This window comes from Tubulanus polymorphus, chromosome 6 (assembly GCF_964204645.1).
Source record: "Tubulanus polymorphus chromosome 6, tnTubPoly1.2, whole genome shotgun sequence".
NCBI lineage: Eukaryota > Metazoa > Nemertea > Palaeonemertea > Tubulaniformes > Tubulanidae > Tubulanus > Tubulanus polymorphus.
The window spans coordinates 9,416,320-9,430,784 of record NC_134030.1 but is presented as its reverse complement, the minus strand read 5'-3'; the positions used below and the strand labels follow the sequence as shown (position 1 = coordinate 9,430,784).

The window sequence follows — 14,465 nt, the reverse complement described above, 5'->3', positions numbered from 1 at the left end:
GAAGAGACGTGAAGACGTCCCCAATGGGGCTCTCAGCAAAGCATTGGACACCATATCCGGTAGACGAATTTTGCCACTGGAGTCCATCACTGACTGACGGGAGGCTAACACCAGATTAGCCTGACCCCGAACCGACAACGGAATTACATGCGAAACAGACCGAGCCAAAGATTGGATAATCCGGTCCATTCCCTCCAGTTTTAGGGCAACTGACTCTGGGTCGGAGCCCGCATGAACGGCGGCGTGAGTCTCGCGAAGCTCACCCGTCAACACCTTAAGTGCCATATCTTGAAACGAACCAACCCTGGTAAGATTGTCCAGGATTGACGTCATGGCCACCAAACCGGACTTAGGCAAACGAATACCCGACTGTGCTGTAACAGTATCCGGGCTGATCAAAGTATAATCAGCATCCAGGCAGTTATGACTGTGATCCACAGCACCTGGAGTTGCGTAATACGCCGAGCGAAATGCGCCTATAGGTGGATCGGTTGAACTAAAATATTTCCCAGATTTCATACCCCGTTCTGGAGGGGGAAATGAAAAAGTTCCAGGCCGACATTCACCCCATAATTGCGTATCCAATCGAGCCCATTCTCTCGAAACCGCTGACGATTCCCGTAAAACGTTAAGATCGGAGTCCGGAGGGCGATAAGCTTCCATTGACTCACCGACCAGAGGAGCTGCTGTGGGCTTAGCGCGAGTTGCCCTGGCTTGACAAAGAACTCACTTATCATCGCTCTAAATGGCATGTCCCCCGCTGGTTCGGATAAAACTGAACGGGACGGAGATACATTGCGAGCCAGGGAAGCCCCCATCGTCTGGGGCAACCCACAATTGCTTGCGACAGGAACGACCCCAGAAGGAATTGCCGCCTCTGGGACCGGATCCTCATTGAAATCAGACCCTACCGCAGCATCCAGGAATTCAGAGTCAGAATTCCGAAAAACTGAGTGGGCTGGCGAACTTCTAACCGGACAATCAGGAATAGGCTTACCTGTTGTAGAAGTTGCAGCGACTTGTTGCGACGAAGATAACAAGTTTAAAATTTTCTCCTCAAATACATGGAAATCCTTCTGAGTCAGGTATTTTCCAGTATCCCGACGATCATGCCGACTTCGGTGACGGTCCCTCGAACGGGATCGCGACCTACTAGAAGAATCGCTTTCATCGCTAACCGACGTCGACGAACGATGAGAAGACCGACGGCGAAACTTCCGACAATAACGATCGTTGTCCCTCTCGCGATCAAACCTTGATCTGCGAGAAGGAGATCTTGCTCGTTTATTACGCTCCCGGCGTCTAAATCTAGTGGGAGAGCGAGCTCTATCCCCGGAGCGACGATCAGAATCAGACGATGAACGTACCGGATGTTTTGAACCGGACGACGTCTGGACCGGACCGGTGGCCGAACCGGACCGAACCGGACCGATGCCCGACCCGGACCGGTACCGACTGAACCGGTGCGGGCCGTTCGCGACTACCGCGGCGCGCGCTCGGTTCCGAACATGTAGTCTGAACCGGCCGAACCGGCCGAACCGGTGAACGACCAGAGACCGGTGAATGACCGGAGACCGGTGCCGGTGAACCAGCGTTCCTCCCCGGTGAACGGAGTTGGGAAGCCGATCGTACCTGAACGACCGGCGACCGCTCCGCTTTACGATAAGAAACAGGATTAGAAACGTCGGTTGGCACATCGGCCGAAACCGACGAATCCCTGCTAACTCGACGACGATCTCTTAGTTTAAGAGCCTTATCGGCCCGAAGCCAAAGGTCCTCGGACCACACGACGCAAATATTGCAAGGATTGCTCCTTGCACATATTTGACCGGATTTGCGCCTGCACGACGCACATGAATCGTGCCAAACAAATGCTGACCCTTAGGAGGGGGTGGCATAATTATCCTGTTACAAATCAAAACAATTCAATTCAATTCAATCAAATTATATTTGTAAATAAAATTCTTTCGGAAAAAAAGAAATCAGGGATAACCCCCAAACCGAACGGACTCACCGTTACGAGAGTGAAAACTCCCTAATATCCTAATTCCCAGATTTTTACGGCGAAAAAATCCAACGCGTTCTACTGCGAGAACGCCAAGAAAAAAGATGACGGATTTCGCCGGTGGCTAAATGCAATACCGCAGGGCCGGGTCGTATAGAAAAACCATTGGCGATAAATCCAAATTTAGAAAATATTGGCAAAAACCATAGGAAAGGGTACAGTACTCGACGGAAATACTGAATTCATGAGCTCTGGGTGCAACTCAAGCCAATCACTTAAAGTCTATGGGGAGGAAATCGCCAGAGTAAATGACTCCAAATACTTGGGCTCTATGACGGCCAACAGCAAGTCCGACTTCAAAAGAAGAAAGGCTCTGGCCTGGACCGCCTTCTGGAAACTGGAAAGGCTCTAGAGAAGCAAATTAACACCAAAATCCGCCTTTTCAATACTTCCTGCAGAACAGTCTTGCTTTACGGCAGCGAGTCCTGGATAGCTACCTCTGAAATAGCAGATCAGATCAATGCTTTCGCTACATCATGCTATCGCATTATGCTTGGCATTAAAAAGAGCGACCATGTCTCAAACGCAACAATCTATAGAGACACTGGGACGAGACCTCTGATGGAGCATGTCATCAAACGGCAGCTTATGTTCATAGGTCACCTCCTCCGCATGCCAGAAGAAGAACCAGCACGACGCTACTGCCTATATGTACCATCCCATGGGAAACGCCGAGTAGGGTGTCCTCGTCTCAGCTTCCTGGGCTACATCCAGAGTCTCCTCGGAGGTGCCGATGAGAGAGAGATAGTTCGCATAGCCCAAGATCGAGTCAGTTGGCGGAGACTTGTGGTCGCCTGCGCTGCAGCCGACAGATGATGATGACTGCCTATCAATTGAATGAAATTTCCATCAATTGAATAAATTATTTATCAATTAAAACTACTGCCTATCAATTGAAACTACTACATATCAATTGAATAAACTATTTATCAATTGAAACTACTACATATCAATTGAATAAACTATTTATCAATTGAAACTACTGCCTATCAATTGAAACTACCACATATCAATTGAATAAACTATCTATCAATTGAATGTTCTACATATCAATTGAATGTTCTACATATCAATTGAAACTATTGCCTATCAATTGAAACTACTGCATATCAATTGAATAAACTATCTATCAATTGAATGTTCTACATATCAATTGAAACTATTGCCTATCAATTGAAACTACTGCATATCAATTGAATGTTCTGTCTATAAATTGAAACAACCGCCTATCAATTGAATGAACTCTCCATCAATTGAATAAATTATCAATCATTTGAATGTTCTGTCTATCAATTGATACTGCTGTCTATCGATTGACTAAACTATTTATCGTTTGAACGTTCTGTCGACAAATTGAATGAATTGTCCTTCAAGTTTTAGATTTGAAAGAGTTAATGATCATACCATCGGAGTGGTGACAAAGTCACACGCCGCTTCCCAAGTTATATTGATAAGCTTTGGTGTCTGCGAAATCACTTTCAAATACTTTGGTGGAGCGGTCGCATCTAAAAAGAAATCGTCAATAAATTCAGAATTTAAACATGATGAATAATTTCTGAGTACCATGATCAGTACAATTTACAGCAGTCAACAGCTAACTTTAAAAAAAAATTTTTTCTTAAAGAGATTTGCATTTGCTGTCAACTACATGACACCAGGGTCCAGTTGTGTAAAAGTTGCTTACAGTTAATCAGTGGATAGTTGACATTGACACAAATCGAAAGTCCATTGTTACTATGATATTTATACGCAAGATATCTTTAACCAACTATACGTATTCCCATGAGCAATCTTTAATCATTGAGGCTTAACTGATTCATGCTTCATATAAAAACCTCTTACCGAATACAGTCCTGATCGCAGTCGGGCTGCTCAGTGGCCCGGGGCACGTGGGACCGGTGATCTGCACGCGGAAACTGTATTCTTCGCAGGCGTGCAAGTTCCTGACCGTGAACTGCGTCGATCGAGTGGTCGCGTTGAGCGAGAATATTCCCAAGTTCCATTCCGTCATGTGACTGTTGTCGTGATCGTAGAAAACCGTGTATACCTATCAAACCAAATGAGAAAATAATATGTTGTTTTACCATTGGTAGTTAAACGTTTTAATTCAGATGAGATCCAGAGATCCAGATATCTATACAATTTGCAATTTCCATCAGTCACTCGCACTTCGTAGAATATGATTTTTCATCTGCATTTTGCATCATGCCGACCTATTTCCTCAGTCCACAATTTCCCGCATTATGCGGTTTAACTTTTAGCAGAATTACATTATGCAGTTTAACTTTTAGCAGAATTATGTTACTGACTTACGAAGGGTTTTGAATGAACTGATGGAGGAACCCATGATATCGTTACGGCGGTGTTTCCAGCTAATTCAGCGCGCAAGTACTTGGGGATTCCTGGCGACTGTCCGAGCGTTTTGATATATCGGCGACCGCTTTCCGAACCCGTATTGATGTTGTTGTATATCTGTATGGTTATCTGATATTCCGTGTCACATGCTAGATTGGTAACTAATTTCGGAGAAAGACGGAAAAATGCTAGGTCAATACCGGTAAGTTACACGAATTTCAAGCCCTATTTCATAAAATGTTGGAACATGACGCCTGGGAACCGTTTGAAATGTTAGTTATTACACGGTTTATCATTGTTACTGCTGAGAAAATTCAGGAGAAATTTTCATAACCGAGAAGCCCCTGTTACCCCTGTCGGGTTTTCAGAACTTGATGCGTGTGTATGTTTTATAAAGTTTCGATATTACGTCGGTTATCCAAGTCGATCGGCTCCAACCCGTGCGTAGTCTACTGTAGCAAGCCCGACGATTTGGATATATTTCAACATAATGATGCCATCATTTCAAGATTAGATTCAGAGCACTACGATCAATGCCAAATAAAAGGACAACACATATAAACTTACACGAACAGGAACAGTTTTTAACAGTCGGTGGGGCGACGCATGTCTTCGCTTCATGGGTCTTTGTCGCCACCAAATTCACGTAGTAACCCTTTATGCTGGATTTGGTTTGCGGCGGTTTCCAATAAACCTTCACGGTCGTGGCAGTCGGAACCGCGGTTATCGTGGATACATCGACCGAACGGATAACCGCACCTTCCTCTAAAAATATGAACGTTCTCGCAGTCGGACCAGGGCCAGCGTTCGTCCATGGTGTAACCTACATTGTACAAATATTAGTACAAATACCCTCTTTCACGCCACAAGCCTCAGTTGTTTATAAGTATCACATTGAGCACTTCCAAGCAGGTTCCCTACGGAAGTCATTCCTGGATAGACATTTTCAAGGAAAAATTTTGAGGAAGTGTCTGCACCATTTTTATATCCCAATTACTGTGGACACCTCCCAAATTTGTTACTTTTTTTCTCAGAAAACCATTTATTTAGTGGTTTTATCATTTTTATCCTCATTACTACCTAAACTCAGTTCCTAATTTGTTAACCGCTTTATTGGGTAGACACAAGTCCCAGTCCCAACGTTACAAATTTAAGCGTACCGGTAGTTTACCGAACAACTACAAACTACACAAATATTTCTAATAGCCTATTTCTAAACATTGAAGAAGTTTTAATGGAGTTTCAGATATTTTGCTCATATCAAAGGAGTTTATATCATGCACCTTTGAAAACATTATCCATTTAGAACGAGTTTTAGGAAACTTGCCAGGTTAACTATTCAGACAGAAATGAGTGGCCATCTACATGGACTGAAGTACTTACACTGATAGTGTAGTTATATCCAACAGGTAGACCATTGATGTCCGCAGTGAGAGCGATATTTGGCGAGCGTGGATTGCGAATTTTATTTACGGTGATGCTACGCAGCTTCTCCCAAAGTTTCATCGCCGACTGCAAATTATTCGATAAAAACAAATTATTTATCAAAAAATAACGGATAGATATCAAAAGTATGTAAAAGCCTTTTTGGCTTATCCTTAATTAATTCTTTGCGATAATGATTGTTACACTATGTTATTATGCAAACTGTATTCTCAGTAACATTAATCAAATGCTCTAGGCCAGTTTCACACGTAATGTTTCATAGAGCTAACCAATGATATTTCATAAAACATTCCATAGATAAGAATTACATGCTGGAACCAGTTCCACAAGGCCACAAGTAATTGCTGCGTGTTTCTTATCTTCCGCGCGCATAGGTCTGACGATCCCGATTTGCTGCATAGCAAAAACACAGAAATATTATGAATAAAAAAACTTTGATCAAAACATTGTTTTTTGTTATTGTTTCTTGTTTTTTGTTGTCTGTTTCACAAACATCGCATTGTTAGATGTTTAATTACCTCGTAAATAAGTTTTGGTAAATACATGACCGAGTATCAGTCATCTCCGCGATTATCTGTTTATGTTTCATGGAATATCATTGGCTGCTTAATCAATAACCTGACGTATCGCGTACTCTGCGCCAATCATAGAACTGCTTGCGTGTTTGCGCGATCTATCAGGTAATCATGGCCGAGTCGGTTGAAGTGGTCCAGCTGGCCGTCAAAATTATCGACAGATATGGAACTACTTTTGTTCCTTGGACAGTAGTAGAGGTGATTTTGATCGACAAATTCACATTAACATTTAAAGAATTGTATCATAAATTAATAACCACTGACTTATTGCCTCCCGGAGCCATTAAGAAGGCACTTCCCGTGTCCCTTCCGAACGTCGAAACTACTAGCCTCGATGTGAACGTGTATGTCTGTAAAGGCAACTCCGTCGGTGAAGAAGCTGCCGGGATGCCTATTAGATTCGAGTCACTAGTGAAAAATGTCACATCTAGATTTGGAATCTACATCAAATTTAACAATATTGTCAAGTCAGGATTTTTGTGTTTTTTTTGTCACTTGTATTGTGTTTTCCGCATACCCACCTAGGTTTGAAATTTTCACAGGATAAGAAACAAGGTATCAATTACTTGTGGCCCAAGTTAAGTTTCACATAGCTAAGCAATCAGAAATAACCCACAAAACATAAAATCAAATGCGTCTCTGAACCAAAGAATGAAAGTATCACTGAGTAAACAATGTCTTATTTTACAATATTATCAGTCTTCGTCTTCTCGGTTACTTCTATCGTAAACTAATCGATAAATGAAATATATCGAATGTACTCACGATTACGTATTTTATGATGACTCCGTTCGGTTGCTTCGGAGATTTCCAGTCGACTTTTACGCTGTATTTATCGCTTGGCGAGAGTACTGCAGTAGCCGTTAAAAACTGCGGCTTCGAAGGAACTGAAATTACACAATCAGACTATAGTCACAGCGATAGGACCCTGTGCAATCGGCTATCCCATGACCAGATGGCGTAAATAGGAAAAGGATTAGGTATCATTACATCAATTGGGTAAGTCTAGATTTTAGCGTTCCACATCAAATATACCAGTCGACAAAATGTGTGTTTACTCGTTGATTGATCTGTCGGCTTTATCAATGGCCTGATTTTCATTTTTTACATTCTTTGACATAACGAATCCGCGATGAGCTGCTGTATTTAATGATTAATACCTACTTCCTGTAAGTGTCTCGGTCGGTAACATGAGCTGCGGTGGATAGACCATTCTCATTTGATTGACGATCTGGATGACCCGTACACGGTACAAGTATTTCGTTTGCGCCAATAGGTGTAAGAATGTGAAGCGGCGATCGGACGTCTCCGAAAAGTTCATGTAACGCGACGAAGGTTTGTCTTGCACCCTTATTGAAAGAGGAAAAAAACAATTGATAAGTGTAAATCAGCTATAGAATCGTATCTTCACCAATTGAGGTACCTCTTGGGCTCCAGATGTGACCTGATAATAGATGAATTAACCAAATATCCAGACACAGGGTGGCCACTTTTATTTGACTTGCCTTTCCCCTGACTTTTCCCCGACTTGATCTGCTAAGAATCCAATCAATCAAAACATTCAAATACTAGATGGAAACTGTGAGATTTTACACACGATCTAGCAAATTTTCCTGACTTTTCCCAAATTTTAGCTTTTTCACAAAATTCCCAGAATATTCCTTGACTCTTTTAATGGACAGAAAATTCCCCGACTTTTGCCTGATTTTCCTGAATTCCTGGTAAGGGGCCACCCTGAGACAATACATCAAAGCGTTTTTCAAAACTTCCCAAAATACTTTTACAGACGTTTACAAACAGATGAAAAGGGAACGCAAAAGCCGGCAGTCCAATATGTAATAATTACCGAAGCTGGGGAAGATATTTCAGTCGGCCTATAGCATTTGCGGGAGCATCCCAAACAATCGTGAAATTGTTGACACCGATGAGGGTTTTGTTCACACCCAAATTCTGGACGTATAACTCTGAAAATGCACAAGAAATTTCAACGTTTTACAAACGAAGAGTTTATCCATACACATGCACCTAAATATAAACGACAGAGGTATGGAGAAATCTTCGATACGATTTATATAGTTATAGCGCAGTTCAAAACTTGATTTATATGTAAGATTCTTCTTTTATCAACCGGCTGTCGATGAAAATTACCAATAGTATTTTTCATAAAATATGCATTTCATATCCTCATTTCTTTTTACGGTTCATTTATCTGCTGGGCCGATAGGTTATGGTTAGAATCCTGGTGGCAGCAGTTTACTTAACTAGTGGACATATATCATGATTATATTACAAGACCTGTACATCGACACAATTTCCCCAGGTCTCCCATCAGACCCAAGAAATGCGATGATTATTGTACAAGCAAGCCAGTAAAGACATCGATAAGCAATATGTATTATTGAGAGAAATACGCAATATCAATTCAAACAACTGTAACAATTGTTTAACCCTTTCAGTGTTGACTAATCAATACCCTATAGTGCTGGATATAATTTGAAAATTTTAAAAAATTCCACCCTAGTGTGTTGAATAACGGGAATACCACTATAGTGCATCTACACCGTGGCGCGGTGTATCGTTAGTTTCTAGTATTTCACTACGTTTGACAGGTGCTGCCATTTTTCAAGAGAGATAATTACTAATTACTAATTACATCAATACACCGCAGTGCGGTGTACTAGCAAAATCTATCACAGATTTATACACCGCACTGCAGTGTAGATGCACTGAAAGGGTTAAATTGATATACGGTAGCGCGTTTCTCTTAACGATATTCATCAAGACTGGAAACTAGAGTCGCCAAACTATTTACAAGCAATACACATCAAAATAGCTCATCAATAGATGCAGTGATTCAGCGAGGAGAAAATTCGAGCACAATCATCAGGTTGAGAAATCGAAACTTACTGTGTTTGCACTGCGGGAGGGTTTCGTCGCTTTTGTCCAGACAATCCAGCCGACCGTCACAAATACCGCTCGACTCGACGCAGCCGCTCGAGTCGGCGCACTGGAATTGACCCGGAAAGCAAGCGTATCGAGTGGGAATCGCCGTCGTCATTGTGCTGTTCGCGCGGTGACAGTCTTTTTCGTCGCTGTTGTCCTCGCAGTCGGCGGTGCCATCGCATGCCCACATCTTCGGTATACATTTGTATGAATATTCGCAGCAGAACGAGTCCGGACCGGCCGTGCGATTACCTACGAATGTAATTACGTATTGATCACGTATTGCATACACAGAGTACTGCACAGTCGACTGCTGCAATGGAGGATAACTCAAAAACACATCTCAGATACCACGACACCCGCCTAACAAGCAGCTTTGGCTGATATAGATCTGCTGTGTATTTACTAGTATGGCCAAATTGTAGGACTACTTATTCGAGTAATCTCTCCCCAGGGAGAGACAAATTGATAAAATAGCTTGCACGACTTGGTCCGTTTTAGAAAGATTGAATGAAAACTTTACGACTAGTTGCAAAAGTTGATGGACAGACAGCTGCCAACGGAGAAACCACTTACGTGTGATGCAATGGGCTTCGTCTTCTGCATCTCGACAATCGCTTTCTTTATCACATTCCCAAGAACCGGGGATACAGTGTCCGTTGTTACAGCGAAACTCAAATATAGAACAATTTCTGTTTGGATTTGCAGCTGAAATTCAATTGATCAATCAAATCACGTTCATTGCACATTATTTGTACAGCAAAACGCCACCGCTATAGTAAACGATATATCAATATTGGAGTGGTTCACTAGGGGGTGGGTCAGGCCAGTGATGAGTGATTTGAATAGGCCAATTGATAGCCAGGGTTCAGTTCCACAGTTCCGAGTTATGATTTGACCCTGAGTTAACTCATTGAAAATGAATTAATTTTAACTCAGAGTTAACTCTAACTCACAACTGTGGAACTGGGTCCAGGTTGGTACATGACTACTGTGCACTATAGGGAGGTAAAATGAACCAAATGATGTTCATTAAGGGAGGTATTAACTACAGAGAGGTGTTCACTATGGGAGGTTTTACTGTACAACGTAACTGAAACGCCAGACTTCACTGATGGGCCAATATAAGTAATACTAGGGGTCCAGGGACACCATGCCCACTTGGGAAGTGGTTTCAAATGCTCAACAATCTAACAATTTCAATATTCAAAGCCCCCTGGTGACCATTTACAAAAACCAATGACCTTAAAACTCACCACAATCATAGAACATGTCAGCAGCTACGATTTTGTAATTGATTGTGATAACAAAATATGCCTCGTTACCAATTTAATATGGAAATACTAAATCATTCTACTATTCAACGCCCCCTGGTGACCATATTCAAAACCCAATGACCTTGAAACTCACCACAATCATAGAACATGTCATGAACTACAACTTTGCAATTGATCATGGTAACAAAATATGCCTAGGTACCAATATAATAAGGAAATACTAAGTTATTCTACTATTCAACGCCCCCTGGTGACCATATAGAATAACTAATGTCCTTAAAACTCGCAACAATCATAGATGATGTCATGAGCTACAACTTTCCAATTGATTGTGGTTACAAAATATTCATAGGTACGAATATAATAAAGAAATGCTAAGATATTGTATTATTCAACGCCCCCTGGTGGCCATATACGAATTCCAATTACCTTGAAACTCACCACAATCATAGAACACGTTATGAGCTACAACTTTCTAATTGATTGTGGTAGCAAAATACGCTTAGGTATCAATATAATGTGGAAAAACTTTTTCCCACTTACGAATGAGTACTGGTAACACCAAGATGGCCGCCAATTGCGTCATAATTGGCTGATAAAAAATACCTGTCTCAGGTATAAAATATCCCTTTCCAAAGAACACCCATCACAAATTGTAATGAGAAATGGCAAACCAGTAGGAAGCTACAGGACTCAGAATTCGGGCCAAAATTAACATTTTTGGGCACTAAAAAGGTCATAGGACAGCCATCTTGAGTCCGACCGACCCAATTTTTTGTTATGTTGATGGGCCCTGGGGGGATTTACATATATCCGAAAGATCAAGGTAATTGATCAAAGCGTCTTCAAAATTTCCCTCAAAAAGTTCAAAAATGTGTAAAAAGTGCTGATTTTGGCGAACAACAATGGCTGCCAGTCGGCCATCTTGATTCTGACAGGGCCAGTTTTTGGGCTGAAGATGTGTCTAGGGTAGATACATGTGTAACCCAAATATCAAGACGTTACCTTGAAGCATCTTCAAAACTTCCCAAAATAACTGGATTCCGTCTACGGACGGACGGACGACGGACGAAAAGTGAACGCAATAGCCCGCTGGGACTAAAGTCCCAAGTGGGCTAACAACAGTAACTATAATACTAAAATCATCGAATTCTCACTTTCACACTCATCAAACTCGAAACCGTCATGCATTCAAAGTAGACAAATTTACAACCAATCGAAAGAAATTTTCAGTAAAAGTATCAGCTGCTTTAACTTAAAATAATTTGCCTTACTCACTGAAGATCATTGGATCAGTATCCCCTCCTGTTTTTATACGTGCTCTCAAACAGTATCCCCTCGATTAATGTTTCGATAATTTTTCCAGTCTCTGCCATCTGGCACTTAAATATTTTCTGTGTGAATGTGGTGTGAAAGAGAGCGTGATTGGGTGTATGAGGGTGGCATGAACATCGTATAAACCTTAACAGGTTTCCTCATGTGTCCCTCCATCTTGAATTCTTGTATTTGTATTACTTTGTACGATTATTATAATTCAAAATGGAAAAATAAAATTATTATTATTACTACTCACTGGGAGGGGCGCACATCGATTCATCATCTCCGTATGGACAATCAAAGTGTCCATTACACGTCTTATACAACGGTACGCAACGTTGCATGTTTGCGCAACGATACATGAACTGACCACACGTGAAATTAGTTCTGGCTGAAATGAGAAGAACGACGAAATGCCGTGATCAACTTTCTGAAAAGCCGAGATCTTTTTCTTCGTATATCTTAACGCCTTTCAGCGCGCGGACAACGGGGCTTCCAACCGGTGATTCTCAAGGACAAACAAACAAATAAATAACTCTTTTCGGGTACACCAAAAGTTTCAGGGAGACTGATTGGTTTTCAATACCATTATTGATGGCTAAAGGTAACATCAAACCATTTGCAAAAATTGATTACCAAAACGTTCGCATATACACACAAACACATAGCAATAAGCACGCGAGGGAGTCCTCTTTTAGAGAATAAACTTGATAGCTTACTCGGGCAATCGTCTTCATCGCTCCAGTCGCCGCAATCATTGACGAGATCACATCGTTGTCCAGCGCTAACACATCCCATATTCATACACGCGAATTGATCCCAACGACACTCAACACTGGCCGGTGTTGTCAACGCTGCGAGATAAAACATCAAAATCAAATCTCAGGGCCCAGTTGCAGTCGTGACTTAAGTCCAAAAGTGAACTTAAATCTTAAGACTGGTTTTAAGTTGTTAGATTGGCTACGGAACTAAGTCGGTCTTAGAGTGGACTTACCTCTAAGCAGTGACTATGCAACTGGCCCCTGGGCTGTACTAGGGCCAGTTTTATAAAGCATAAACATCGGATTCAACACCCCCCAGTGACCATATATAAAAATAGTTTAACTCACACGTCGTATTGTGCTCACAGTTCTCCTCGTCGCTCGAATCGTAACATTCGACGTAGCCGTTACAGCGCCACGCTCTCGGTATGCATGTGCCATTACCGCACGGGAACATGCCGAGCAAATCGCAAGCGGTACTGTTCACCAACGCGCAGCCGGCTTCGTCGCTGTTATCGCCGCAGTCGTCGGCGCCGTCGCATTTCCACGTCAGCGGTATACAATGCCGGTAACCGCCGGCACACTGGAAACTCGTCTTCGCGTTACATGTCGATGTATTAGTCGTCGGTCGAGCTGAAAATATATTCCACGGTCGATAATAACAAACAGCACACTTCAACTTCTGTGCCTACTGATAACACGTAATACTATGAACTCTCTTTCATCTGGCAACGGGAGTAAGAAGGGTATTTATTATTCACTGGCAATGGAGATTTTGTTTCTATCTGGTTAAACACAGAATATAAATGTGAATTATGTAGTAAGTACATACATAATATTGACATATATTAATTAGCAGGGTGAACCTGTTCAAAGTTCTCACTTGTGGCAGGTACCCAAACACACACTTCAACCTCACCCACAGATTCATACTTTCTCACTCACACTCGATTTTCTACCGCTTCATTTATACAAGAAGCCTGTCGGCTTATATAGCTCCGCTGTCTTTGTTGTGGCTTGGAGCATAGACTATCACATCAGTATCTATTTGAAACTAGATGTTCAGGGACATTATAGCCACTTGGAGAAGGGCCACAATACCAATAATCATACTAACATACTCTAAACTGACAAACTGGAGGAGTAGCGATTGAAAGGAAAATCTAAAAAAGGCCTAATTTGCATAATTTATGCAAAATCAAAAATATGGCTCTATACTTTTGTAGGCACTCCCCAATAGATCATTCATATGAAGTTTGGTTGAAATCTACTGAAAACTGGAGTAGAAGTAGCAATTTAAGTGAAAATCTAAAAATAGCCCTAATTTGCATAATTTATGCGAAATCAAAAGTATGGCTCTATACTTTTGTAGGCACTCCCCCATACATCATTCGTACCAAGTTTGGTTGATATCTACTGAAAACTGAAGTAGAAGTAGCGATTTAAGTGAAAATCTAAAAATAGCCCTAATTTGCATAATTTATGCAAAATCAAAAATATGGCTCTGTACTTTTGTAGGCACTCCACCATAGATCATTCATACCAAGTTTGATTGAAATCTGCTGAAAATCGATGGAGGAGTAGCGATTTTAGTGAAAATCTAAAAATAGCCCTAATTTGCATTATTTATGCAAAATCAAAATTATGGCTCTGTACTTTTGTAGGCACTCCCCCATAGATCATTCATACCAAGTTTCATCAAGATCCCATCAGAACTGTAGGACTA

At 41.6% G+C, this 14,465-nt stretch overlaps 1 protein-coding gene across 3 annotated transcripts in view; it reads right to left on the bottom strand.

Annotated features, from left to right (window-relative positions):
- LOC141907025 (sortilin-related receptor-like) overlaps positions 1 to 14,465 on the bottom strand; it is a 48,397-nt gene that overhangs the window by 12,632 nt on the left and 21,300 nt on the right. For all 3 annotated transcript variants that reach the window (XM_074796563.1, XM_074796566.1, XM_074796565.1), the window contains 13 exons: positions 13,088 to 13,372; positions 12,698 to 12,832; positions 12,235 to 12,369; positions 9,961 to 10,092; positions 9,349 to 9,636; positions 8,288 to 8,405; positions 7,606 to 7,790; positions 7,207 to 7,328; positions 5,804 to 5,932; positions 4,988 to 5,243; positions 4,379 to 4,581; positions 3,908 to 4,112; positions 3,470 to 3,570 (listed from right to left, as the gene is read on the bottom strand). In XM_074796563.1, the coding sequence (XP_074652664.1) occupies positions 3,470 to 3,570; positions 3,908 to 4,112; positions 4,379 to 4,581; positions 4,988 to 5,243; positions 5,804 to 5,932; positions 7,207 to 7,328; positions 7,606 to 7,790; positions 8,288 to 8,405; positions 9,349 to 9,636; positions 9,961 to 10,092; positions 12,235 to 12,369; positions 12,698 to 12,832; positions 13,088 to 13,372 (2,294 nt within the window). The remainder of the gene's footprint in view (positions 1 to 3,469; positions 3,571 to 3,907; positions 4,113 to 4,378; positions 4,582 to 4,987; positions 5,244 to 5,803; positions 5,933 to 7,206; positions 7,329 to 7,605; positions 7,791 to 8,287; positions 8,406 to 9,348; positions 9,637 to 9,960; positions 10,093 to 12,234; positions 12,370 to 12,697; positions 12,833 to 13,087; positions 13,373 to 14,465) is intronic.